The sequence below is a fragment of the Alnus glutinosa genome, chromosome 2, assembly GCF_958979055.1.
Source record: "Alnus glutinosa chromosome 2, dhAlnGlut1.1, whole genome shotgun sequence".
Taxonomy (NCBI): Eukaryota; Viridiplantae; Streptophyta; class Magnoliopsida; order Fagales; family Betulaceae; genus Alnus; species Alnus glutinosa.
In genome coordinates this window covers 14,749,388-14,776,197 of record NC_084887.1, presented here as the reverse complement: position 1 = coordinate 14,776,197, position 26,810 = coordinate 14,749,388, and the positions used below count along the sequence as shown (strand labels likewise).

Here is a 26,810-nt window from a genome sequence, read left to right as displayed (position 1 = left end):
GGACTGCAACTACCAGCCTATAAATAAGACCATCACACCAGGTATTACATAGATTCTTTCTGAGCTTTTGAGATTACAGATACTTTCCAAGAAATTGATTTACACTGACTTAGGCATCGGAGTGGGCGTAGTCGGCACCCAGATTAGTTGTTTGTTGTTTTACAGGAATCAAGGTTGTGCGGAGACGGGAAGCATCGAATCAATTGGAGACACGTCACTATACCAGAAATTGTACCAACAAGTATCTTACAGAAACAAAGGAAAATCATAATCATAAATTCAAAACGTGATTTCTTTCAAAATCATGTCTTTAAACACACACAATGTTTACTTGCTCTTGATGACTATCATTGCAAATGTGATAAAAGCCGCCATATTTATATTTTACAAATTGTAGTCTCGAAAATTACATTTTGAAATCGTCTCTACAAAGCACGATTTTGTTAGTGCTATTATTTTTAAGAAATGACATCCAACCAAATTTTAAATTCATTATTGAATTTATAGGGCTCAATATAAATTTCATAAATCCAAAATAATTTAAAAATAAGATGTAAAAAATATGCATATAATTGGTAAAAATTATCATTTATCTTGCTTTCTAGATAATTCGAAAATTAGTCATGACAATGTCAATTACAATTACAATTACAATTTTTTATATTTTTCGCAGATATTCATTAGTTTGGGATAGGCCCAAAATAAACAAATGGTAATTTCGCGAATACGTGGAAAATGCAGGCCAAAGTAATGACGTGTGCAAGATCTTCATTCGGCTCCTTCTTCTGCTTCCCCGATCCATCGCTTTCCGTTCATAGCCCCCCCCACACTCATACTTCTTCACCTTCGTCACCGCTCTCTATCGCTCTTTCTCTGCTTTACTTGCTGATCTCCCAATGGCTTTTTCAGGTTCTGATCCAATCTGGGTTTTCTTCTTTTCTAATTGTGTTATTCAAATTGCCAAAATTACATCCATTCATGTGTCTCTTTTTAGAAGGTATCGATATCGTAGAAATTGGATTCTTTTTCGCTATAAATTAATATTTCATTCTTCCTCTTCATTTGGGTTATACTGAGATTATCGATGGAAACGTAGAATGATAAAGTTTTTAGTTAACCCAATTAGTCTTGTAGGTTGGTTTATTTGTTTGTTTTTTTGGCTTGGAATTTATGGGTTTTATTTGATTATAATGGAAAATATTTTGTAACACTCTTAACGAGTTCCTATTTTGAGCAACCAACAGTAAATTTTGTCAAAGAACTCATCTTGCTATATGCAAGAGAACTCTTATTGTTGTATGCTAGAGAAATCTTGTTGTTATGTTTGTATGTTTAAGCTTTAGTTTACTTATCAAAAAAAAATAAAAAATTGTTTAGGCTTTAGTTAAAACTGCATGGTAATTGGTTCTGTAAATTCTGAGAATTTGATCTTAATGCGGATCTTTTTGCTTACTTTGGGTTCGGTTTTAATTTTTGTTTCAACAGGGGCTCATGAATTTGATTTGCAGAGAAGGATGTGATGATTGCAATGCAGATCTATTATTGTTTGTTTGATACGCAGAGTAAGATTCGATTGTTGCCCGGTCCTATTGTTGGCTGTCGTTGCAATCGACAGCAACTTTCTTGCAAAGGCGTTATCAGCTTACTGATAATTTTGTTCAGGTAAGTTGGTACCGCCTTTACAAGATGCCATATTTCATACAGAGACTTTATAATACTTGCAAAGCATCATTTTCCCCGAATGGACCGGCCTCAGAAGAAGCTCTCGAGAGAGTTCGTGCCATGCTAGGTATTAAGCAAAGGATCTTTTTGTTATCTCTTGTATACTTTCGAGCTTATATATGCTGCATGCATTCTGAAATGATGAAGCTTATATACCTCCATGGTCTCATTTTGACTTTATCTTGTTATTTAGTTGGAATAATTGAAAAATGGCTATAGATGCTGTTTGAAAAGAAATGTCACTTTTGTTATGAATATCTCAGCATGAAGAACAAAACATTATTCAAAATAGTGATTTCCGGAAAAAATCCTTGATTAGCTATGTACTTCTGAAGCAAAGCAGTGGCTGGCCAAGAATTGCTCAATTCTTATATTCTCGGTCAATCCTAATGTTGGCAGACGCACAGAGGCATACATATCTGTGGCGCGTCTGTCCTGTATTGGTGCTATTGATGTTAAACTTCAACAATTATTGTCATAGCTGGAGAACCTGCTTCCCAGAGAATTAAAAATTAACGGGAGATCCTTCTGAGAAGTCTGAGATCGTCAAAACAATTCTTGATTTGGTATGCTATATTATGAGAACATCTTTAGACACTTTGTGGAAAGGCATTTCCAATTATTATTAACATTTAGCTTCATTTATATTGGGGGTTTCATATGTTTTCTCAGCTCTCCAAGCCCTTTTGAGATGTTTTCACATTTGTTGTATCTTTAGGTTCTGAAATCATGTGAGGAATGCACTCCTCATCACATGATTAATATTCTATTTGAGGGTCACATTTCCGATGTACTTGGGGGCTTTACATGTTCTTTTCTCAATACAGTACTTATAAGAAGTAGAAAAAAGAAGAGCTTGGATAGAAAAAGCCATTGGGAAGACTGCCCTTTTTCACATGTTACTTTCTCCTCATGATAGACGTTTTACAACCACTGCCACCATAGGTTGGCCTCCCCTTCTTGGTGGAATGATGCTGAGGGCTACCTTCTGCTCATCCTCCTTGCCTTGATACTCAAAATACTGAACCACTCAGTTTAGCCAAACAGTCGGTTGCATGGCAAGTTGCGGAATTGTGATGTTTGTTATCATCCCAATTACCTGATCAGTGTGATGACAAGCCCCTCTCGTGCAAAGAGGTTGTCTTCTTTGGTCCTCCCACAGATTGATCTTGATTCTTCAAAGGAAACCTCGGATCTCCCGTAATGTCTCCTCCATTCTCATAATTCTGGCTTCGGTATTTCATGAACCAGTTTCTATCGGCTGCACTCCTTCCATAACTGTCTGAATGCCAGCCTCAAGCTTCTCAATACTTCGCCATTGCTTGGATACCAATTGATAGGTTCAGAGGGTAAAAAAACAACAAACTCAAGAAGACTCATTTTGGGTAAGAGAGACCACAAGCAATTTTAGTGAAATTTCTCTCTTTTCTTCTTAATGACTTGCGCTTAAAATAATCTTACAATGCTGAAGATAACGATCTAAACTACAACACCTATTTTAGATAACTATACCAATGATAAGTAATAACAAAGTAGGTAACAAGTGAGTGAAAGGCGTGGCAAGAGAGCAAGTTTTATCCCAATCTCCAGTTGCTGCTCTTTATCCCAGTCCCTCAGCTTATCCTCAACAGCTCCAGTTGATCTTCATGCTGTTATGACTACCATATCGGTTGCGACATAAGACTCTTCTAACCAACTACTGCAACTGCACAGATGGGACTATTCTAAACAACCTGCTCATAAGAGCTTATTGACTCCTACATGGACTCCTCTACTCCTTCAGTTCGTAACATAATTATATTGCTAGGAAGCTGAAATGGTGTCAGTGTCTGATATGGAGACCTAATAAACCAACAAATCCTTGCCATGTGGTCTTGTAATTTTTTGTTTGACATGCATCCATTGGCTGCATGCCCACATTAAAAGAGAATGTTTAAAATAGCCATTATGTGCTTATAGAAGCTGTTACTGGTAGTGTGAGGCCTTTGGCTTGTTGGAATGCACCGCTACTAGATTGCAAAATTCTTATTTTGATGAATGCGCTTGGGTATATTAAACACTATCAAAATTGGAGCATGGTAGCAATCAAACAAAATCGAATTGTTCTCATCCGAGACTTTTTACATGTTTTAGGACACTTGTGTGTGCTTTATAGTGAGAGCTTTTCATGTTTGTGGATGTGTTCCCAAGACTTGTTATTAAATCTCTCTGTTGAGTTAGCTCAAGTTCCTGAACATAAGCATTTGTTTAACTGTTGGATGCAAGTTGTTCTTCGTCTCTTTACCGAACAATTTGCTACTCTCTATATTAGTGGCTGCTATGTATATGCTGGTGCTTCGTCGTACTTATTATATTTATTTACTTGTGATGTAGCAGCTTATTTTTGATAAGTAATAAGCCACTCTCATTAAAAGCATGAGGCGCTCCTTAGTGCACTGGGAGTATACAAAAATGCCATGACGGGTTATCGATGTGCTTGCTTGTTGGTGGCTTCTACTTCTATGCTTTATTTTGAATACCCTTGTGGAATCCTAAATCACATCTTTTATGATGTTCCTGATTTTGATTCTATCTTTCGATTTTGGTTATGAATGTATAAATTGGAAGTTTCATAATGCCATCACCCCCCTTTCGGTACTAGCTTTGCACTTTTAACCGAAGATATAATCTTATTTCAGACAAAATCAAGCCTACTGATGTAGGTCTCGAACAGGAAGCACAATTGGTACGCAGTTGGTCAGGTACTGCGAATGAGCGTAATGGAAGCCATCAGTCACTGCCACCAATCAAATACTTGCATTTACATGAGTGTGACAGCTTTTCTGTAAGAACAACACTTTATGTCATCAGTTGTTAATTGCAAATTTGTTTTGAAGTATTCTGACTTGGAAGTTACACTTAGGTTGAGAATTTTGTAGAATGGAACCCATTATATATTTTCCATAAAAGTTGTGCTTAGGAATTTAGGAAGTTGAAAACTGAATTACTGAGTTACTCGTATTTAATGTTTTTTGCAGATAGGAATTTTCTGCATGCCACCTTCCTCTATCATACCTCTTCATAATCATCCTGGAATGACCGTGTTGAGCAAGCTTGTTTATGGCACATTATATGTTAACTCATATGACTGGCTTGATTTTCCTGGGCCTGCTGATCCTTTGCAAGGTGTGTTTTCTACAGCATGTCATGTCTCCTTGATTGCTTCTACTTTTTAGCCTCGTATTGGTTGCTCTTTTGGATAATTTTGGATGGTCATTCCCACTAGTTGGTTATGGCAGGCAGTCATGTTGCTAATTTTATCATGATGTTAATATATTGTTTACTAAGGGTTCTTCTCTCCTTTCCTTTTATTGAATGCCAATCATAAAAGTTATATTGACCTGTGACTAGCCATTTTTTGACATGAAAACCACAAACTAAAAACACAGGTAGGGGTATATCACAAGCTAAGAACTTTGCTTTTTTGCACTGCTTTGTACGATGTCTTCCCTATTAGAACAATTTTTTTTAAATTATTAACCATTTGGAAGTCTTTTCTTTTTTTGATAAGTAATAATAGTCTTATTGAAAGCGTAAGGCGCCCCTTAGTACACTGGACGTATACAAAAGGAAACACCTAACTAGAAAGAGACATTTGGAAGTCTTTTCTCAAACAGCGTTTGTCTATTTAATGGAACATTAGAAGTCCATAACTTGCTGTGAGTGTGATCTTGGTTACTGATGTTAGAAAAGAAGAAATTAGGCCTTCTTCTGGTTGTACTTTCCATAACCTTTTCCCCGTTACTCCATTCCATAGTAGATGAGGGAGGCGAAACTAAAAAGGCTAAATTTAGTCAATCAAGGAAATGATACATTCTATCTAGGATGGTGTTGTATATTCTTTTGAGGAATTCCATATGTTGGCATATGAGGGTTCCATGTGTATTGGGGACCCATAATCATAGGAGTAATGCTATATACCACTTTTTTATCTCACAATGCTGACGTGATAGTCCCAACCAACCCTTAATTTTATTTTTTAAATAAGGATTGTGTTATGGACCCGGGTTTGAGACCGTGTGACTGGTTTGCTGAAAGGTACAGCGGCAGGGTTTGTGTCCCTGTGCTTACCTATGTTTGGAAAGGTAGATGATACGAGGTATTCGAGGTACCTCTGCCTCCTAGCAACTACTGGAGTTGGTTTGATAAATTTTCTGGATGCCTTTATTCATTCGAATCCCCCATATAAATAGGGTGAATTACAATACAGCAGTAACTGCTTGATTACCATAATTTTGGGGAAATATAATTCCCTTAATTTGCTTCCTATAAATCAGCTACTGATTGGGAAGTAAATTCCTTATTCTTAGGCTACAACCGGGGAAACAAAATCCCCTTATTCTTAGGACTTTCCTACCTAAAAACCGTGCTCCTCAAGCACAGCCTTTATTTCCTCTTCTTCCTTAATTGTCTCAGCCGCCACTGTGGTTAGCGCCTAGGGTTTTTTTGCGCCTAACATAGGTGCGTAACACTCCTTCCCCCTTAAAATGACCCTTGTCCTCAAGGGTAAAAGTAGGAAAGCGAAGCTTGAAGTCCGAAAGAGATTCCCACGTGGCATCAGCTGGTGAAAGGTTCTTCCAGTGTACTAGTATCTCCTTATTTCCGTGCTGGAGTCTCTGATCAAGGATGGCTTGTGGTGTCAGCTGAGTATCGACGGAAAGGAGGGGAAGATCATCATGTATTGGAGTGCCAACTCCTACCCATTTTTTGAGAACTGAAACATGAAAAACGTCATGGATTTTGGTTTGGGGGGGGAGAGCCAACCGATATGCTACTGAACTGATTTTCTTGATAATGCGGTAGGGCCCGTAATATTTGGGGGCCAATTTCTGGTTATGCCGTTTCTGGAGAGATTGCTGCCGGTACCCTTGAAGCTTCAAGTAAACCCACTCACCCTCAGAAAAAGATTGCTCCATATGGCCTTTATCATACACTTGCTTCATTCGGTTTTGGGCATCCAATAATTGCTGCCGCACTTCTTGCAGAATTTCGTCCCTGGCCCTCAAAGTGTCTTCAACTGCCGCCGACTTGGTGGTTCCTGGAACGTAAGGCAACAGAGGGGGTGGAGGCCTTCCATACACAATTTGGAATGGGGTTCGCTTGGTAGCCGAATGATACCCCGTGTTGTAACAATATTCCACCCACGGTAACCACTTAGCCCATTGTTTTGGTGAGGAGCTGGTAAAACACCGCAAGTACATCTCAATGGTGCGGTTGACTACCTCCGTTTGACCGTCTGTTTGAGGATGATAGGCGGAGCTGAAGTTGAACTTGGTTCCATGGAGGCGGAAAAGCTCACGCCAGAAAATTCCAGTAAAGACGGGGTCCCTGTCGCACACAATAGATGCTGGAATTCCATGCAATTTGAAAATAACCTCAAAGAAGGTTTGAGCTACCTGTGCCGCGGTGTAAGGGTGCTTGAGGGGTGTAAAGTGCCCATATTTCGAGAGACGGTCTACAACCACAAAGATGGTGGTTCTACCATAAGAAGAGGGCAACCCATCGATAAAATCCATGGATATGTCCGACCACACGTGCTCTGGAATGGGCAATGGCTGCAATAATCCAGCAGGTTTGGTATTGGCAGCTTTGTGGCGCTGGCAGGTATCGCAATTCTTTATGAAATCGCGTAGTTGTGGCTTCATTTGAGACCAATAAAAGACAGACCTGATACGTTGGAGGCCCTTGTGATACCCCTCATGAGTGCGGTTGTGAAATTCGGCGATGATGGCTGCTGCAATGGGGGATACGGACCGGAGATAAATCCGATTTTTGAAGTAAATGAGTCCTTCCCGTACCTGCCACGGCCCCTTGACATTTTGCTGCTGGATTTCCTCGGACAATTTTATAAGTTCTGGTTCGTTTCGGACCTCTTGCTGGATAGGTTCGACCCAACTCGGAACAGGTGAAGATAAGGCCAAGAGAGCCCCTTCTGCCTGTCGAGAGAGAGCATCAGCCGCCCTGTTGTCGTGGCCCTTCTTGTATTCTATAACGAAGTCGTAGCCCATGAGTTTGATCAGCCACCTCTGCTGCGCCTCTGTGGCTATGGTTTGATCCCACAAGAACTTCAAGCTACGGTGGTCAGTTCGCACTACGAACTTGTGGCCCAAGAGATAGGGCCGCCATTTGTGGATTGCGGTGACCAACGCGAGCATCTCTTTTTCGTAAGTGGACAGGACAAGGTTTCGTCCCTGGAGGGCTTGGCTGAAGTATGCAATGGGGCGGCGGCCTTGCATCAACACGGCCCCAATGCCTATGCCGGAAGCGTCACATTCGATTACGAACTGCTGGGAAAAATCTGGTAGGGCTAATACCGGAGCTTGGGTCATCGCTTCCTTGAGTAGCGAGAAAGACTCTTCAGCCTCTTCGTTCCACCCGAACGCATCCTTTTTCAGGAGTTGAGTCAAAGGCCTAGCAAGACTGCCGTAGTGCTGGATAAATTTACGATAGTATCCAGTGAGGCCGAGAAATCCCCTAAGGGTCTTGAGGTTATGAGGTTTTGGCCATAGTAACATGGCCTGGATTTTTTCTGGGTCTACTGCAACCCCATTTCTATCAATGATGTGACCCAAATATTTTACCCTTTGTTGCCCGAAACTGCACTTCTCCCTTCGAACATATAAGTGATTAACCTTCAGGACCTCCAAAACCTCATTGAGGTGCTGCAAGTGTTCATCCCAAGATCGACTATAAATGAGTATGTCATCAAAAAAAACAAGAACGAACCTGCGTAAGAAGCTGCTGAAAATGTCGTTCATCAGGGATTGGAAAGTCGAGGGGGCATTTGTGAGACCAAAGGGCATGACCAAAAACTCGAAATGCCCATGATGAGTACGGAAGGCTGTTTTTTCTATATCTTGCTCCCTCATCCGGATTTGGTGGTACCCGGAACGAAGGTCAAGCTTAGAAAAATACTGCGCTCCCTGCAGTTCATCCAACAGCTCATCGATCAAAGGAATCGGGAACTTGTCTTTGATTGTAATCTTGTTGAGGGCTCGGTAGTCTACACATAACCGCCACGAGCCGTCTTGTTTCTTAACCAGCAAGACCGGTGAGGAATAAGGACTGGTGCTGGTTCTAATCACTCCAGTGTTCAACAGCTCTACAATAATCTTCTCGATCTCATTCTTTTGATAATGGGGGTATCTATATGGTCTCACATTAACTGGAGAAGACCCCTGGATCAAGGGAAGTTTATGGTCATGACGGCGCCTTGGCGGAAGCCCCTGTGGTTCACCGAATATATCTTGGAACCTCTCCAGGAGCTGCTGCAATTCTGGGTCGTCTACGGTTGGGCACTGCTGTTCTACTCCTAGTTCAACCGCCCATAATTGGAGTAGGATACCTTCGGAACCACGCCGCAGCTCCTTTTGCATTTTCTGCCCTTCTATCAATCGGTTACTAGGGGAATTTATCCCGGTCAGCAACACCTTCCGCCCCTGCCATGTGAAGCTCATGTGCAGGGATGCAAAATTCCACAGGATGGGGCCGAGGGTCTTGAGCCATTGGGCCCCAAGGACTGCATCATACCCCCGGAGGTCAATAAGAAAAAATTCTAGTATGAATGATGTACCTTCTAGCAAGACAGGTATCGCCGAGCATTTGCCTCTACTAGGGAGCCTTTCCCCGTTAGCAACCACCACTTCAAATGCCCCGTTTCTGTCCGGTATCAATCCCAACCTCTCTGCCAATTGGGTATTGAGGAAATTGTGTGTGCTCCCCGAATCAGCCAACAAAATCACCCTTGCCCCCTGGATGGTTCCCGAAATTCGCATCGTTTGGGGGGTTGGTACCCCGGAGATGGCGTGAAGGGAAATCTCGGGAATCTCGAACTCCTCCTCTCCTGCCCCTTCTCCTTCCTCAGCCGGAATGGAATGCCCAGCTTCCTCTTCATAAACCCCCTCAATTAAGAAGAGCTTTTTGCACCTATGCCCCGGCGAAAACTTATCGTCGCAGTTGAAGCAGAGGCCCCTATCCCTTCGATCCTTTAATTCTGCTGGGTTTAATCTCCGAACCACCGGGGCTCGGTTTCGCACCAGATTTGCGGAGGGTAATGGGGGTGCGTTTGGCGGCCCCGGGGTCCTCCGAGGCTCAAAAAAACTGGGACTCCTCCGCTGGGACAGTAGCCGCGCCTCATACAAGCGGGCCAGCCCTACTGCCGAGGTGAGCGTAGCAGGTCGGGATGCCTGTACCTCCGGCCTAATGCTCTCCTTGAGTCCGCTGATGAACCCGCCAACCTGCTGTGCTACTGTGAGTCGACCCGCCCTGCTCAGCAAACGCTCATACTGTCCCTGGTATTCTCGCACTGTCCCAGTTTGCCGCAACTTCGTTAGATCCCCAAAGAAATCATCAAACTGCGTCGGGCCATACCTGGTATGAAGACCCTCCTTCAATTGCTCCCAAGACGCCCCTTCCTCCGTTTCTTTAAAGAGTTGGTACCACAATTGGGCCTCGCCCTCCAGGTGGTATGCTGCCAACATAACTTTGTCCTCTTCCGCAGTATCCTGGAATTCAAAGAATTGCTCCACTCTACACACCCAACTGGTCGGGTCTTCGGTGCCATCATATTTGGGGAAATTCAGCTTGGCTACCTTTGGAAAGGAGCCGCCTGACTCTGTTCGGGAGATCGTCTTGCCTGAGCGCACGCCAGAAGAACTAGCGGACTTGCTAGCCTCCTCCCCTTGTTTTTTTTTGAACTGGTCGACAATGAAAGCCCGCAACTCCTCCATCTGCCTTGTGAGTTTCTCTTCCAACGACCCCACCCTCTTATCCAAGCTCTCGATCCGCTGCTCCGTCATGCTGAAGCCTGGCTCTGATACCAAGCTGTTATGGACCCGGGTTTGAGACCGTGTGACTGGTTTGCTGAAAGGTACAGCGGCAGGGTTTGTGTCCCTGTGCTTACCTATGTTTGGAAAGGTAGATGATACGAGGTATTCGAGGTACCTCTGCCTCCTAGCAACTACTGGAGTTGGTTTGATAAATTTTCTGGATGCCTTTATTCATTCGAATCCCCCATATAAATAGGGTGAATTACAATACAGCAGTAACTGCTTGATTACCATAATTTTGGGGAAATATAATTCCCTTAATTTGCTTCCTATAAATCAGCTACTGATTGGGAAGTAAATTCCTTATTCTTAGGCTACAACCGGGGAAACAAAATCCCCTTATTCTTAGGACTTTCCTACCTAAAAACCGTGCTCCTCAAGCACAGCCTTTATTTCCTCTTCTTCCTTAATTGTCTCAGCCGCCACTGTGGTTAGCGCCTAGGGTTTTTTTGCGCCTAACATAGGTGCGTAACAGATTGACCTAAAGGTTGGTTGGGACCGCCACGTCAACATTGTGGAATAATTGTGTGATAAAAACATAGTTTATAGCATTACTCAAATCACGAGGATGTGCACTATTCTTGAGTCACACAAATGTCAACATTACAGGGGTCCACTTTAACTTGTGGAACCTCAGGTTACTAGTAATTAAAGTTCCACATGGACCCAATTCAAGTAGTGTCACTTAAAAGTGCAAAACAACAAAAATGTGCTTTCTACCCCAAAAGCAAAGAGCATGTAATTAAGCGTACATAAAGTGCAAAATTGCGCAATTTTTTCTGAAGTATCTGGCATTAAAAAGTGTTAATTTTTTATTTTATTTTAAAAATAGGTAATAAATTTAAAATTTAAGTGTTAATTAGTTGTACCAGCTTTATTCTTACATCTACTACACTAATTAATGTTTTCCCTCATAAATAGAGTTATGAAGAAGATGACACTAAATGTTCTAGGTGTCACATCATCCCCCTCCCCCCCTTTTGAGCAAAAATTCCATTGTTGGGAAATTTTTTAGCGCAAAAACATATAAAAATTAGACTAAAACAACACGGCGCTTAATAAGAAGTATATATGAAAATAAAAGTTTATGCCATATGAACGGAAATAACATGCATTTTAAAACAAATCATTGATTTTGTTTGCTTTGTCACGCCCGAAAACATAGCATTGATTCATTTTCTTTAAACATTACCCTACAATTTAGTCATATGGCGTTTATGGTATTGTCTATCTAGCAGACCCTAAGAACAAAAATGACTTGACATCTATTTTAGAAATGTGTGTGTTACTTCAATTAGGCGTGCACTTGTGCTTTGCGCTTCACTCCTAGGATCCATGAAGCTTGTGCACTTGAGTATACCTAGAACTTTTAACAATGCTAGAGAGTATTGGATGTTCAAGATTTGTTTGTATATTTTTTTGTATCCATGAGATCAGCTCAAACTTGTCCTCAAGCTAGACCACCTTTTCAAGTTTTGCTCATTGGATTTCTCATGTAAGCTCAAAGGTTCTCGGGCTGGGTCGTCAACCCACTATCAGTTCTAATGGTTTCCGTTTGGGCCGGTTTTTGCTGAAGCCCAATTCTAAGAAGCAGATTGAGGTTACAGGCCGTGGGATCCATTCGGATTCTGTAGCGGATCTGGAGTTTTCTATGGGTTTTGGGTCTTCAACGGGTTTTCTATGGCCGGAGGTGACGTCGGCGGTCACCCAAGATGGCGATAAGACTGCTCCAACTAGTTCTGAGCTGTTTGAAGGCGCCAAAGTTGTGTCTTCGCCTGTTTCAGATGGTTCTATGTTGCTGGCAGGGTCTGAGCCGAATTCTTTTGTTCCGGAGCCTTCTGTGTACGCCTCTCCTGTGAAAGCCTTTGCTATTTCAGGTATGACGTTGTTGGCGACTCCCTGTGGTCCTGTTCCGGTGCTTTCTAGACTGGTTTTTCCTGTCTCGACATCTTCCTCTGATGCAATAGACTACTCTGCCATTGCTCTTCTTTCTACGCCGCCGGAAACAGTGTCTCCTTTGGGTGCTTGTTTGGAGCTGGTCAGAATGTGGTTGTGGCTGATAAGGTAGTCTCGAATATTGTGGGGGGTTTTTTTCGGTGCCGGATTTCCTTGAAGTTGGGTCAGATTCCCTCGATGCCTCTTCTTCGGGGGCGGCTACGCTGGGCGAAAGACTTCGCTTCTCTCTTCCGGTAATGTCAGAGTGTGGGGCTCCCATCTACCTGTCGGAGTCCAAATCGGTGAAGAGGTTTCATCGGAGATCGAAGGTAGGCATATGTGCTCAGATGGATGTTTCCTTGTTTACTGAGGTTGTGATGGCGATCAGTGCTCCAACGGCTCAGTCTTTGGGTGCTTCTGGTTGGGACTGTGGTCCAATCCTCATCGGTGCCAGGTAGGGGAGTGGTCGGAAAGTCTCCTCCGTCTAGCCTTCCTCGGAAAGGATTTCTTCTCCCAAGCGCTCATGGGGTAGCTCCTCATCTCTCGCCTAAAAATGGGGTGGAAGGGATTCCTTCCTTTTTGGGTGGTTGTGTTACTCCAATTGCTGAAAAGGGTGTGGATGTCAGGTTGAATGGTTTAACTCAATCTCGAAAGTGGCTGGTAGGTTTTGGTCCGTCTTGGGAGATTATTGTGCGGGATCCGGGCGACGAGGTTTGGGTTGGGGAGGATGGAGACTCCCTTCACCCTTTGGGTGTTTGTCCTCTTGACATGCCCTTGGATTGGGTGTTGGATGGCGATGAGGGCAAGGATTCCTCCTTGGCTATTTTGGATGCCATTGAAGATGATTTTCTTTGGAAAGTAAAGGTTGCGTGTCTAAAGACTAAAGGTTGGAGGGAGCTGAGGAATTTGTAAAGCTCCATTAATTACGGCGATGCAAGCGCGTCCTCTTGGCGAGGGAAAAACAAGACTCATGTGCTGTAGCGTTGAGTGATCCATGTGGGTTAAGGGTTTGTTTGGGTTTCTTTTTATGGGCTAGTTTGGTTGTTTTTGTATATACTTCCGGTGTACTTAGGGGTGCCTAACGCTTTCTTTAATAAATTTTTTTTCTTACTTATCAAAAAAAATAAAAATTTGGGGTAATTACTTTTTCCTCCCATGAACTATCGGCCTATGTCATTTTGCTCCCACGAACTACCACTTCGACAAAAAAAGAGCATCAAACTACCATCTTTACTGCTTTGCCCCCTTCCGTCAGGGAATCCCGTTAACTTGGATGGAATATGCTATTTTTTTACCGTTAAGTTTGATTTAAAGACCAAAATGCCCATACAGTAATCAATAAAAAATATTAAAATTAATATATTAAAAAAAAAGAAAAAAAAAACTGAAGGAAAAGGGGTGGCGGCAGCCACCCTTGAGGTGGTCGGGTGGCCTGCGAGCCACCCCCAGAGGTGGCTCCAGCCACCCCTAAGTTGGCCTCTGGGGTGGCTCACGGCCCACCCTGGCCTCCCTAGAACCTGGGGTGGCCGCGAGCCACCCCAGAGGTGGCCGGAGCCACCTTAGGGGTGGCTCGTGGGCCACCCACGGCCTCTGGGGTGTCCGTGCAGCCACCCTAGAAAAGATCTAGGGTGGCCGCGCGACCACACTAGGTTCTGGGGAGGCCGTGCGGCCACCCCTTAGGCAGGGGTGGCTTGCGAGCCACCCCAGAGGTGGCCGGAGCCACCTCTGGGGGTGGCTCGCAAGCCATCCGGCCACCTCAGGGGGTGGCAGCAGCCACCCCCTTTTCCTTAAGTTTCTTTTTTTTTTTTTTTTTTTTTTGTTTAAAATGAGGATATTTAGGTATTTTTTTTAAATTGAGTTAGGGCATTTAACTCTTTGCATGAATTAGACTGACGGAAGAGGGCAAAGTATGTAAAAATGGTAGTTTGATGCTCTTTTTTGGTCGATGTGGTAGTTTGTGGGGGCAAAATGACATAGGCCGGTAGTTCATGGGGAGAAAAGGTAATTACCCCTAAAAATTTAAATTCATCCGTTCTAATACTTGATGAAACAACTTGACTAAAACTTCAGACCTATACCCAAATATGTCTTGATCAAATACAATGTAAATGACAATTTATACATCCAAAATATTGCCTTTACTTGTTAAAGCTTTTTTCTTCTTCCTCATGTTTTCTCCTTTCATAACACAAGCATTAACAAACGACCCAAAACACAAAACACTAAGAACTGTTTTTATCTTTTTGTCATATCAAAACACTTTTTCAAACGAAAAACAAAAAAACACCATCCAAAACACATTAACAAGCAGAGCTGTTATACATTTAGAAATTTATCTACACCTATAAAATAAGAGAATCAGAATAGAGATAAATAGATAATTTTGATGCAGAACTAGATTATAGTACCAAGTAATTAAGCCAGAACCACAAACATGGGATATCTTGTTAACCATAATCGCAAATTTAGACAACCCAATTTCTACCTTATGCTGAGATTGCATATAAGTCAAGCCCTCTGTACAAAGCCTTCTCATGAACATATGCTAATGTTTGATTTTGAGTTTGAGTTTGGCTTGTTTATAGGTTTAGCCTCAAGAGGGGCTTTGAGCTCGCCTTGGTTGTTTGATAAAAAATTGTAGATAGGCTTTTTTTATTTCTTCCTTTGGTTGGTTTGAGTTTTCATTAATAGAGACAGGCCTGTTTCAAGTCTTACCAATTGTCAAAAGAGCGACTTTGGCATGTCTATAAGGATCTCCTAGTGGGTGAGAGATGGCAAGATCGTTGACAAATGGCTTCAAAGACCAATTTGCAATGGATGGATCTTTTTTTTTTTAGCTTACTTTCACACTCTGTTTGGCCGCATTTGGTGGAAAGGGAATGGAAAGGGAAAGAGAAAATGAAGGAAGAGGGAAGGAAAGGGGAAGGGAAAATCCCTCCCCTTTTGTGTTTGGACATAGAGGAGAAAGGAGAAGAATTTGCTTTTCTCTAGTCTTGTTTGTTGACAGAAGGGAAGGAGAGCATATCTTATATCTTTTTTCTGACTTACATGCCCTTATAAGAAATCTGTTGGAATAAAAGTATGAGGAGCATGAAAGTAATTCCCAAGTACAAGCTGCTTTCTTTCCCTTCCTTTTGATCTGATTTGGATTGAGGCCTGAATGTAAATTGCATCTGCACACATCATCTCTCTTCCCCTTTCCTCCCTACAAGCAAAAAATGGAAAAATTCTTCCTTCCACCTTTTCTCCTCATCATTTTTCTTCTCTCTCCTATATCCATCGAACCATTGCAATGTTGATTTAGAGTTCTCCACTTTCTGAGGTGCCCTCCCCCTCTGCCTAGCATCTTTCTAGAATCATAGGGCTTTCAGCCATCTCAAACATCCTGTTAAGGAAAAATGGAGAACTCTAAATTGACATTGCATTGGTTTGTCGAGAGGGAGTTCGGCGCTCATCATGCAGAAATGTTAGAATCAGTATGGGCATTTTTTGGAGATTACAGAGTACGGAAAATGGAGGGAGACGTAGCTATGTACTCATACTGGAAGGACAAGACAACAGTGGATGGGGGGCGCTGCATTTTGCAGTTGAGGAGGTTGGTGAAACACTTTGAACAGATGGGAATCGCAGGCCAGAATAGTAGCCTTATTCAGGGCAGCTGAGGGCGTTGGAGGACCGTCGGACATTCGCAGAAGTGGTGGCAGGGCAAAGGGTAGAAACGAAAAGTGAGACCTTGAGCAAGGGTAGCGTGGGGAAGATCGTCGTCCAGCCTATTAGCATATTGGATGAGATTGGAAAGGAGGAGAAATTTGCACCTGGAGATCACGTTGTCCGAATGTGGTCTGAGACTGAGACGTTAAAGGAGCATTCAATGAGCAGCCGTTACAGAAACTTTTATTCTCGCTCAGGAAGGATGTAGACAGGTGTCTGGAGCATCTCGGGCTGGGCCGATTTGCATGTGATATGGAACTGGTAGAGGGGTTTAAAACTTGTGGGCCTATTGGGTCTAAAGGCAAAGGCCCGTGTGGGGATGCTGTTTTAATCCCACAATCCGAGTTGCGGCAGGATTCGTTGGCCCAACGTAATAAGCCAGGATGCTTTGGCCTGGTCTATCAACGTCGCAACCCACAACTAAAGGCACAATGGCGAGTGAAGCACACCGAGGCGGGAAAGAGTCGGAGCATGGAGAAGGCTGCAATTCAACCTCTAGCTTGGTCAGAGACCACTGAGAAGGTGTTTGAGGGTGAGATACTTGATGAGGGAGGAGCACAAACAGTTTCGCTATTAGTTAGAGGCTTGCCGGAGGCTTTGGTGGTTGGAAGGTTTGGGTCGGAAACAGTATGTTCAGAAGTAGCGTTTGGTCAGTCTGGGTTTTGCTCAGACAACACTGATGAGTCCAAAGGTAAGGTTGGGCTTTGCTTAGAAACCGAAGAGCGGCAAGCCCATGAGCTTTCAGAAGCTGTGGAGGAATGCAGCAAGCATCACTGCTCTCAAGGTGTTCGATGACGATTGCTGTGATGGGAACATCTGGGTCTGGTTCAGAGGTTGTCGATGAGAGGATTGTAGAAGGAATTTTTGTTGATGGTGGAGTCCTGCAAGTCTTTATAACCAATAGTCCTTCGATGGAGGTCCAGGTGGGAGGCGTCAAAGGATGTGATTTTGGTATGTTGGGAGAAGTCATTTCAGTGGGGGAATCCTGGGGGGAGCATACTCCGGGAGAGCACTGATGGCAGAATTGAGATTGGGAGATGGAATACGGAAGGAGTTGGAGGGGAGAGACCCACTGTTAATCACACCCTTGGCAGTGGATGTGGGTGATGGGCATCCACCTAGGGTGTCGCCTAGGTGGGTGGTTGAAAGGGTCAAGGGTTTTTATCACGTAGTAGGATTATCGTGTGAAGGTTATGAGGTTAAAATGATGGCGTTATTTGAGGAGATTGAAGCTACCTGAGATCAAACAATGGCAAAGAATACGATTTCTATTCCATCTACACCAGGGGCAAAAAGTTAGTGGGAATTAAAGAGGCTGGATTGGTCCCTTAAATATGAGAAGAATTGCGAACAATCTATTAGAGGCCGAGATAGGGGAAAGGGCTCATCTCGTGTTTTATGAAGCCTAAAATAATAATGTGGAACGCCAGAAGGCTAAATGAGCTTAATAAAAGATTGTGAATTAGAGGGCTTATAAGATATTGGAAAGCGGATATTGCATGTTTGTTGGAGACGAAGATGGCAGTTATCTCTAGGGAGGTAGTGCGAAGTCTATGGGGCTGTCGATATGTGGATTGGTGCTATATGGGAGCAAGTGGTGCGTCGGGTGGGGTTTTGTTAATGTGGGATAGACGGGTGGTTGAGAAGATTGAAGAGTGTGGGAGAAGATTTACAGTTGCTTGTTCTTTGCGCAATACTAATGATAATTTTGTATGGGCGTTTTTGGAGGGGGGGGTATACGGACCGAATGATGACGTGGATAGGAGAGAGTTGTGGGATGAGTTAGCTAGGTTGATGAGTTGGTGGGAGATGCCATGGTGTATTGGGGGAGATTTTAATGTGGTTTGATTTTCAAGCGAGAGATCAGGTGTTTCCGGCTATTTTGCAACAATGGAGGAGTTTTCAGAATTCATATTCATGCAGAGCTTGGTGAATCTTCTGCTTGAAGGGGTAAGTTTACTTGGTTGAATAATTAAGAAGATCAAACATGGTCTAGAATTGACAAATTCTTAATATCTCTAGAGTGGGAAGAACATTTTCCAGAGGTGACATAGAGGCGATTGCCAAGTCTTTTGTTAGATCACTTTCCTTTGCTGTTGGACTATGGGGTGCCTAGAGGAGGGAGCATGTATTTTAAACTTGAAAACATGTGGTTGAAATTTGATGGTTTTGTTGATCGGGTTAAAACTCGGTGGATATCCTATGAGTTTTATGGATTACCAAGTTACATTTTGGCTAATAAGTTGAAAGCTTTGAAGAAATGGAATGAGGAAGTGTTCGGTGATGTAGGGAAGAAAAAGAATGAATTATTGGAGGGTATTCGAGAGCTAGATATAATTGCAGAGTGTTGTTGCTTAGTGGAGGAGGAAAGGGTAAGGAAGAGAGATGTTGAAGGAGTTGGAGAAAATTCTCCTTGAGGAAATGAACTGGAGACAGAATTCACGAGCTTTGTAGTTGAAGGAGGGGGACAAAAACACAAATTTTTTTCACAGGGTGGCCAATTCACATCGCAAATTCAATCATGTGGACTCTTTGAATATAAATGGTGCTATGTCCAAGAATCCTATGGAGATAAAAGAGAATATAGTACCTTTTTACAAGAAACTGTATTTTGAGCAATGTTCTTGGAGGCCAAGGGTGGATGTTCTATCTTTCCTATCCATTGATGTGGATGAGAGTACTTGGTTACAAAGAGAGTTTGAGGAGAAGGAGGTGTGGGATGTGGTAAGGGATTTGAATGGAGATAAGGCGCCGGGTCTGGACGGCTTTACAATGGCTTTCTTCCAGAAGTGTTGGGAAATATTGAAAAATGATCTTGTGGCTGTGTTTTCGGAATTCCATAATAGAGGACAGTTTGAGAAGAGTCTTAATGCCACTTTTGTTTCTCTGATTCCAAAGAAGACGTGCTGTGGATGTGAAGGATTTTCTTTTGATTAGTTTGGTTTCCGCAGGGGGGTGGTGTATAAGATTATTTCCAAGGTTCTCGCGAACAGGTTTAAGTCAGTATTGGGGTGTTGTGCAAGCTTGGATCTAGAGAAGGCATATGATCATGTCAATTGAGAATTCTTGCTCTATTTGCTTCAGCGTTGTGGTTTTGGGGAGAAATAGAGGGCTTGGATAGAATATTGTATATCTACGGTGAGATTTTCTGTATTTGTGAATAGAACCTTGTCTGGCTTTTTTAATGTTCTTGTGGACAATAAGGGGATCCACTTTCACCTTTATTGTTTGTGGTGGTTATGGAGGCATTGAGTCAAATGTTGATTACAACAATGGATTAGGGTCTCCTGACAGGTTCTCAGTGGGGTCCAGGGATAATGACGTTTTAGTTGTGAATCATTTATTGTTTGCTGAGGACACGCTAATTTTTTGTGGTGCGCAGTCAAAACAATTTGACATCTGCGATGTATCTTCTTATGCTTTGAGGTAGCTTCAGGGTTGAGGATTAACTGAGGAAAATCAGAAATTGTTCCTATAGGTGAGGTGGAAGATGGCAAAGATTTGGCTCAACTCTTTGGATGTTGGGTCGCTTCTTTGCCAATAACATATTTGGGCTTATAAGGCCACTTCTATTTGGAATGGTGTTATTGAGAAAATGGAGCGGTGGTTGGCTGACTCTGTTTAAAGGTACTCTTTCCAACCTACCTATGTATTACTTGTCGTTGTTCCCTATTTCAGTGGGCGTGGATAATAGACTCGATAGACTTCAAAAGGATTTTTTATTGGGTGGCATTAGAGATGAGGCAAAATTCCATTTAGTGGATTGGAACAGGATCTGTACTCCAGTAAAATTAGGTGGGTTGGGAGTTCATAACTTCATCCAGTTTAATCGAGCTCTTTCGGGAAAATGGTTGTAGAGGTATGCAAGGGAGAGAGGCATTATGAAGATTGGTGATTGAAGCTAAATTTGAAAGTTTAAGGGGTCGTTGGTGTTCTAAAGAGGTTTTGGATACTTTTGGACTGGGCGTGTGGAAACATAGTAGAAGGGGGTGGGATTAGCTTCATAACTTTGTTCGATTTGAGGTGGGGGTTGGGTCTCAAGTAAGTTTCTGGCATGGCCTTTGGTGTGGGGATAGATCATTGAAGCTATGCTCACCAGCTTTGTTTAGTATTGCTAGGCATAAAGATGCGAGGGTGGCAGATAATTTGTTTGTTCAAGATGGAGTTACTCAGTGGAATGTCATCTTTACGTGACCAGTCCAGGATTGGAGGTGGAGATAGTACTCTCTTTCTTCGGGTGGCTATGTTCTATTCTGGCTCGACATGAAGAGGATTATAGGTTAGTTTGGAGCCTCTCCAAAAAGGGTCAATTAGAAGTGAGGTTTTTTATTTTATGTAGTGTTAATTAGACAAGACGGCCCTTCATTTCATTGGAAGAGTATTTGGGGTGTAAAGACTCTGGCGAGGGTGACATTCTTTTGTATGGACAGCAGCATTAGGACAAATTTTGACGCATGATAATATGTGAAATAGGAATATTGTGGTGTTTGAGTGGTGCTGTATGTATAAGAAGAGTGGGGAGTCCATTGAACATCTGCTACTTCATTACGAAGTTGCTCGCAATCTATGGAGTTACGTTCTTACTTTATTTGGGGTAGGGTGGGCTATACCTTGAAGGGTGCTGGAATTGTTGACTAGTTAGGGCTATTCGTTTGGGTGTGGTCCAGCTAAGGAAGTTTGGCGGTTAGCTTCGTTGTGTTTAATGTGATATCTTTGGCAAGAAGGGAATGCTCGATATTCTGAAGATGTAGAGACATCAATGTTGGAGTTACAGAAGCGTTTGCTTAACACGTTATTTATTTGGATAGTGGCACATCATAGCTTGAGTATTTTTAGTTATACTGATTTTTTAAATTTATTTTCTGTTCTTTCCTATTAGGAGTTCTCTTCTATACTCACTGTGTACTAGGGTTGTGCTCCTATACACTTTATTAATGAAATAACATTACTTATCAAAAAAAAAAAAAATCCTGTCAAGGAAGCTTGTTTTACGAACCTAGCTTCTGGAACAGATGGATTCTACTACATCTAAATTGTAGGTCCATTTGAAGTTGAGGCTTTTTCCTTGAAACTAAACTACCTAACATGAAACTTAACTACAAGACCCTGGTGCAAAAAGAAGATTCCAGCATTTTTCATTCAGATACAGTTTCCAGATTATTCCTTCTTTTGTTCTTCAGGCCTTGAATCACCTTAAAAATCTATTTTGACACTGATTCCACTGAAACTGCAGTGTTGCCCCGAGTTTAGTCATTATTGGAATCCCAGGGCTTGCTGTAGTTCGTAGTTATTATTTTACTTTGGCCCATCATATTACTGCCTTACCTTTCCTTTTATCTTGAATATGGACATAGAAATGATTATTGGCTATTTACAAGATCAGTCTGGTTGTTTCTATGTAAACTAGGAGGTCACTTTATAAAGCAAATTGAATGCATAAATCATACCTGGTAAGAAGATAACGAGATCAGCTATGCCTGATCATATGTAAATTGGGAAGTCAATATTGGCGGGGTGGTAGGTCCTTCCTCCCCTTCGAGTGGTTGCTTAAATGGTTTCTCCCAATCCCGGAATGGGCCAATCGGTTTTGATCATAACGAGGAGATTGTGGTGTTGGAGGAGGAAGAAGATGATTATTGGGATGGTTTGCCCTTAGATTGGGCGATGGATGGGGATTTTGGGTAGGAGGCCATGGCTATTCGGGATGCCATAGAAGAGGAGTTCCAGTTGATTGCGCGCCAGAAGTCTAAAGAAAAAGGGAGTTTTTGAATTTGCATAGCACCATCAATTACGGTGACGCAAAATATCCCTCTAGGTGTAGGAAAGGCAAGGCACACATGTTGTAGGCTTGTTGTGCCTTAGCGGTAGTCTTGTTTGTAATTGGGTCCTTTTGTAGTTTGTTTTTGGTTTTTTCGTTTTCTGGGGCCTTGGTGTTGTGGGTTTTTGCGGGTTAGCTTTGGCTGTTCCTGTGTATACTTTTTGTGTACTTAGGGTTGTCTTACACTTTCTTTAGTAAAGTTTTTCTTACTTATCAAAAATAAATAAATAAATAAATAAATAATGTGTCTGTAGAATGTGTGGTTAAAATGGGGATTAAGCTGGCTCAGGGGCAAGTTTTGAATGCATGGAATCCTAATGCAATCCTTTGAAAGATGCATGCATGTGGCACTGGCACTGGCACGTGAAAAAGTTGTTGAGAGGAAAAGATCATATAGTGTGATCTGAAGACTTTGATGGGTTGAGACGTTGCACACATGATTTTTGTCCTCTCTTCAATTCTCTTTCTTACTCGGTGCTTTATAACTTGCATGGCCCTGTTAGAGAAGGAAAAATAATATACTTAGCTTATCATATTCGATTGTTTTTCCCATGGGAAATATCTCAGATGATGCCACAGCATCAGTTTAGTGTGTCAGTTTTTTACTCATTGATGGATGTTGGCATGTTTTTTCTTGAAAAGGATATCTGCTTTTTTTATTGAACTTATGTAATGTCTTCCCCCCCGCCCCTGGTTCCCTTTTGTTTAATCTGCGGAATTTTGGCTTTATACAAGTTGTAATTGCTGGTTTTTTAGCAAGACCTGCAAAGCTGGTTAGAGATGTTGAGGTGACAGCACCCTCTCCGACAACAATTCTTTATCCCACAAGTGGAGGCAATATACATAGTTTCCGAGCTGTAACTCCCTGTGCCATATTTGACATCCTAGCTCCGCCTTACTCTTCAGAAGATGGACGGCACTGCACTTATTTCCGAAAGTCTCCAAGAAAGGATCTACATGGTATAAACTCTAGCATTATCAATTAGTATCATCTGTGGCATTTTTTAGCTTCAATGCCTCTCCAAAATTTGAAATCTCTAGCTGGGTGTATTATTCCTCTTAACTGTAGTAGTAAGTATTGTCTTTTTATTGCAAAATAGGTGATTTTCAGTTGGATGGAGTTACAATCTCTGAAGTGACTTGGTTAGAAGGATTTCAACCTCCTGACAACTTTGTGATTCGGAGAGGGCTGTACAGGGGCCCTGTTATTAGAACTTGATCTGTCTTGTTCTGCTGTATCATGCATTTTTAATTATCTTGACTCTTCTTCATATTACGTAATATTGAGGGAAATCATGGTATATGAGTTGTCAATAGCCATTGGAACAGAAATAAGTTATGTTTGGGCTCTTCGTTAGGCATTTGGTTTGTACATATTAATTCACTAATCTAGTCTTTTGCTTTACTGACCTCACCTTTTTTAACTAGTGGATTAGTTTCTGGAGGTGAAATCCTTTTGTTATCTTTTTCTTCTTCTTCTTCTTCAGCACCATGGATGTTTCTGATCAATGATTAACTTGAGCTTTTAACTTGTCTAGGGTTGGTTGAATTGAATAGAAGCATTTCTAAAAGCTTAACCAAGAAAAGTTATTGGTCTGCTCCAACCAATATGTGCCAGAATGTAATCTTGAGCATTTCTAATGATGCAGATTTAGCAAATGCTGTCTACCACTCGTTTATTTTGTGCGTTGTATTCTCAGGATGAATCTATGTTATATGCGGGACTGAATAATTCAGTAATCACGCTAATCTCTAATTGGGATAGTGAGGTTTGTAATTAGGAGTTGATAAGTTTTGACACGACTCGTAAACTCAACACGAAATTAGCGAGTTGATGTTTAATAAAATAGGATTCGGATCAAACTGGTCAACTTGATTAGACATGATTAATTGTCAATTGTGGATTAACTTGCTTGACCACAGGCTGGTGGGACCTTGTATTTTGGTGGCCGAACCACTCCACCCTTTGCTTTTATTTTATTATTATTATTATTATTATTATTATTTTTAATTTCGTTTTTATCTTTATTTTATATTTTTTAAAAAAGATAAAGGTATTATAGGAATGCGGATAGAAAAGTGGTTACATGGGTGGCAGGTGACTAATTTTCCATTCAAATAGACGGCGGCCTATAACGGAGTGTCTTAAATGCAACAAATTGGTAGTTTAATGGATCTAAGTATCACAACTATTAGTTCGTAAGGCTTTATAAAAAGTGACTTAGTTGATGGGGTTAAAGTATATTTAAACTTGATTTCGTAACTAGTTTGTTTTGTTGATTCTGCCAATTGAATAGGGTTTTTTTATAAAACTTTTCTAGTAAAAATAACAAAAAGAATTATTTATGGCACATTTATGGTTTGATCCACATAGATTTGCCTCAATTGTTTTTGTCTGGAATTTGAGCTCAGTGCTATATATCGGGTGTTTTTTGGTCAGTAATTGGGCATCATTCCTTTTGGAGAAATAAGTCAGAGTTTCGGCGAGTGGAAGCGTTGGATTTGGTTGCTGGGATATTGAAATCTCTGGGTTTCCATTGATGAAAGTGAGCAAGATGTGTTAAAAGAAAATTTTGAAAAGCCAACTGCATAATAATCTGTTATCTGATAAAAGAGTTGGTAACAAACATGCCACATTTTAACTTCATTATCTTCTTTCTTTCAGTATGTTCAAACAGCAACCACATTTTTTCACCCTTTTCAGATGGATTTTAGAACACCCTTGTTGCACTAAGAATGATCACATCTTGGCTTGCTTTGAGTTGATGTTACAGGTCTACAACCTGGTTAAAAAATAGCCCAATTAGAATTAGGGTTTTGCTCATAAATCATAACTCTTGTTAGATAAAGTAAGAGCGTATTGTCCTCTTTAGGAGAATAATGGATATATAAACAGTATCTCCAGTAAGACAATAACGGATTTGTCTCCCTTTAGAGTAGATTTGCTATTTACATTATTTCTATTCTTGCTCAACCAAAATATGAAGGGCGCTAATGAAGGTCTCTGCTTTCTCACCATTTTTTTGGTTGCAGTTTTCTTTGCACTTTTGGAAACAAAAGAAAAACAAATGAATACTTTTGATTTATAATGCTGGGGACGGAATAGTAAGGTGCTAGGAACGTTTTATATTTGCTTTTTGGGTCAATTTTTTTTGTTTTTGTTTTTTTTTTTTTTTATTGATATGAGTTTGTTTTTTATAATGGGATTTCAGTTAAGAAGACACTGAACGGGGGTATTTCTGAGTTCATAGTCATGGTTGCGAACACGGAGCCGTTTGAGAAGCCGAATCTTCCACATGTTGTTCCTTTTGAAGCTGGGACTCAGATGATGAAGATGCAAAAACAAAATTTTGTTCTCTTGAAAACAAACGGCGTCAATTGTTAAACAAACCGCCCAAGATTTTGCAGCTTTTGCCTTACCTCGTATGACGTTGTTTGTTAATATTGAATCTAGTCCATTCATTTTTTTTAACAGGAGATGTGCTGTGATTCTTTTAACAGTGTGGAAGCCGAATCCTTGTTTTTCAAGCAGTGTAGGGATGACATTGCAGCACGCGCTACGTAATAACCCTCTCATCTTCACCAAAAACACTTAACCACGACAATCACTCAAGTAAACCCCATGACTCACACGTTGAAAAGTCCCACCATCACCACAAATAGTCACGTTCACACTCCTTTCCGTACCAAAATTTACCACTGAGTCCAACTATTGTCAGAAACCCATCAGAGCAAATTACATTACATCACATCACCTCACCCAACAAACATCACAGCAACCCAAACCATGGCCATTCAAAAAACAACTAAATCCTCGGCTATCAAAACATTGCCACATAGCCACCGCACCACGTGTTGGGAAAATAATTGTCTCCAAAGCTAAGTGGGCCCATGACCGAACCGAAGGTCCAGTCGATTCGACTGACCTGGCTAGACCCGCTCAGTCGCCAGGGTCTCGAATACTTACTACAAAATCTTGTGGATGAATCGTCTCGGAATATCAGCGTCTCGGGATGCTACATCGTCTCTAGAATGATACAAGAATATATCGAATGACCGTATCCAGGTGGCCTTGAGAAAGACTTCTCAGGATCACCATGAAGCTATTTGAAGACTATAGCCGGAATTCAAGGGATTAAGTTTAATCCCCTAAATCCCTTCCAAGCGCCAGAAGGACTCTATCCCAAATCTCATGGGATAGATCTTTATCCCATAAAACAAGGGATAAAACACCTTCTATCTGCATGTTATTAGCTGACAGGGAGTGTCCTATCCAAATTGGACTTCCAGAAAGATAAGTTCGACTCAATACTATCTAGCAATCAGACTCTTAATAAAACTATATCATAGCAACCCAGTTATTCGGGAACTGTGTGCCTATAAATAGATTACTACCTCAGGTATAAATTTACGCTCTAATATTTTATTTTGCTCTCAATTCTCCTAAATTTGTCTATCAAAACAGATTTAGGCATTGGAGTGGGCACGGTTGGCACCCCCGACGAGCTGTTTAGTATTTTGTGGATTTAGAAGAAAGCAAATCACAAGGCAATACGTCACCATACCAGAAACTGTTCCAACAGTTTGGTGCCGTCTGTGGGAACGATTTTATTGTTTCTTGTAGAAAGAAATATGCAATTGTGAATACGCGTCGCAGTAATCTTGGCCCTAACCATATTCATGACGAAGGGGAGTCTCTGAATCTCGAAGTTAGGATAGCCAACTTGACCGAGCAACTTGCCCAAGCGCAAAAGAAC

The 26,810-nt window shown here is 41.6% G+C and overlaps 1 protein-coding gene across 3 annotated transcripts; it reads left to right on the top strand.

Moving 5' to 3' along the window:
* Nucleotides 1-752: 752 nt before the first annotated feature.
* Nucleotides 753-25,483, top strand: LOC133861244 (plant cysteine oxidase 4). Of its 3 annotated transcripts, none has more exons than XM_062296982.1 (6): nt 753-909; nt 1,486-1,789; nt 4,401-4,546; nt 4,740-4,887; nt 22,810-23,013; nt 25,266-25,483. In XM_062296982.1, exons 2-6 carry the CDS (start codon nt 1,687-1,689, stop codon nt 25,436-25,438), a joined length of 774 nt encoding a protein of 257 aa, XP_062152966.1. In that variant the 5' UTR covers nt 753-909; nt 1,486-1,686; the 3' UTR covers nt 25,439-25,483. The 3 variants fall into 3 exon arrangements, with proteins under 3 accessions (XP_062152966.1, XP_062152967.1, XP_062152968.1); XM_062296983.1 differs by lacking the exon at nt 25,266-25,483 and adding an exon at nt 23,592-24,075; XM_062296984.1 differs by lacking the exon at nt 25,266-25,483 and adding an exon at nt 23,154-23,467 and having other exon boundaries at nt 754-909.
* Nucleotides 25,484-26,810: the final 1,327 nt, after the last annotated feature.

Coding starts and splice junctions, on each gene's coding strand:
- LOC133861244 (XM_062296982.1), top strand. CDS start 1,687: ATGCCATATTTCATACAGAGACTTTATAATACTTGCAAAGCATCATTT. Junction 1,790..4,400: donor GAGAGTTCGTGCCATGCTAG/GTATTAAGCAAA, acceptor ATCTTATTTCAG/ACAAAATCAAGCCTACTGAT. Junction 4,547..4,739: donor ATGAGTGTGACAGCTTTTCT/GTAAGAACAACA, acceptor TGTTTTTTGCAG/ATAGGAATTTTCTGCATGCC.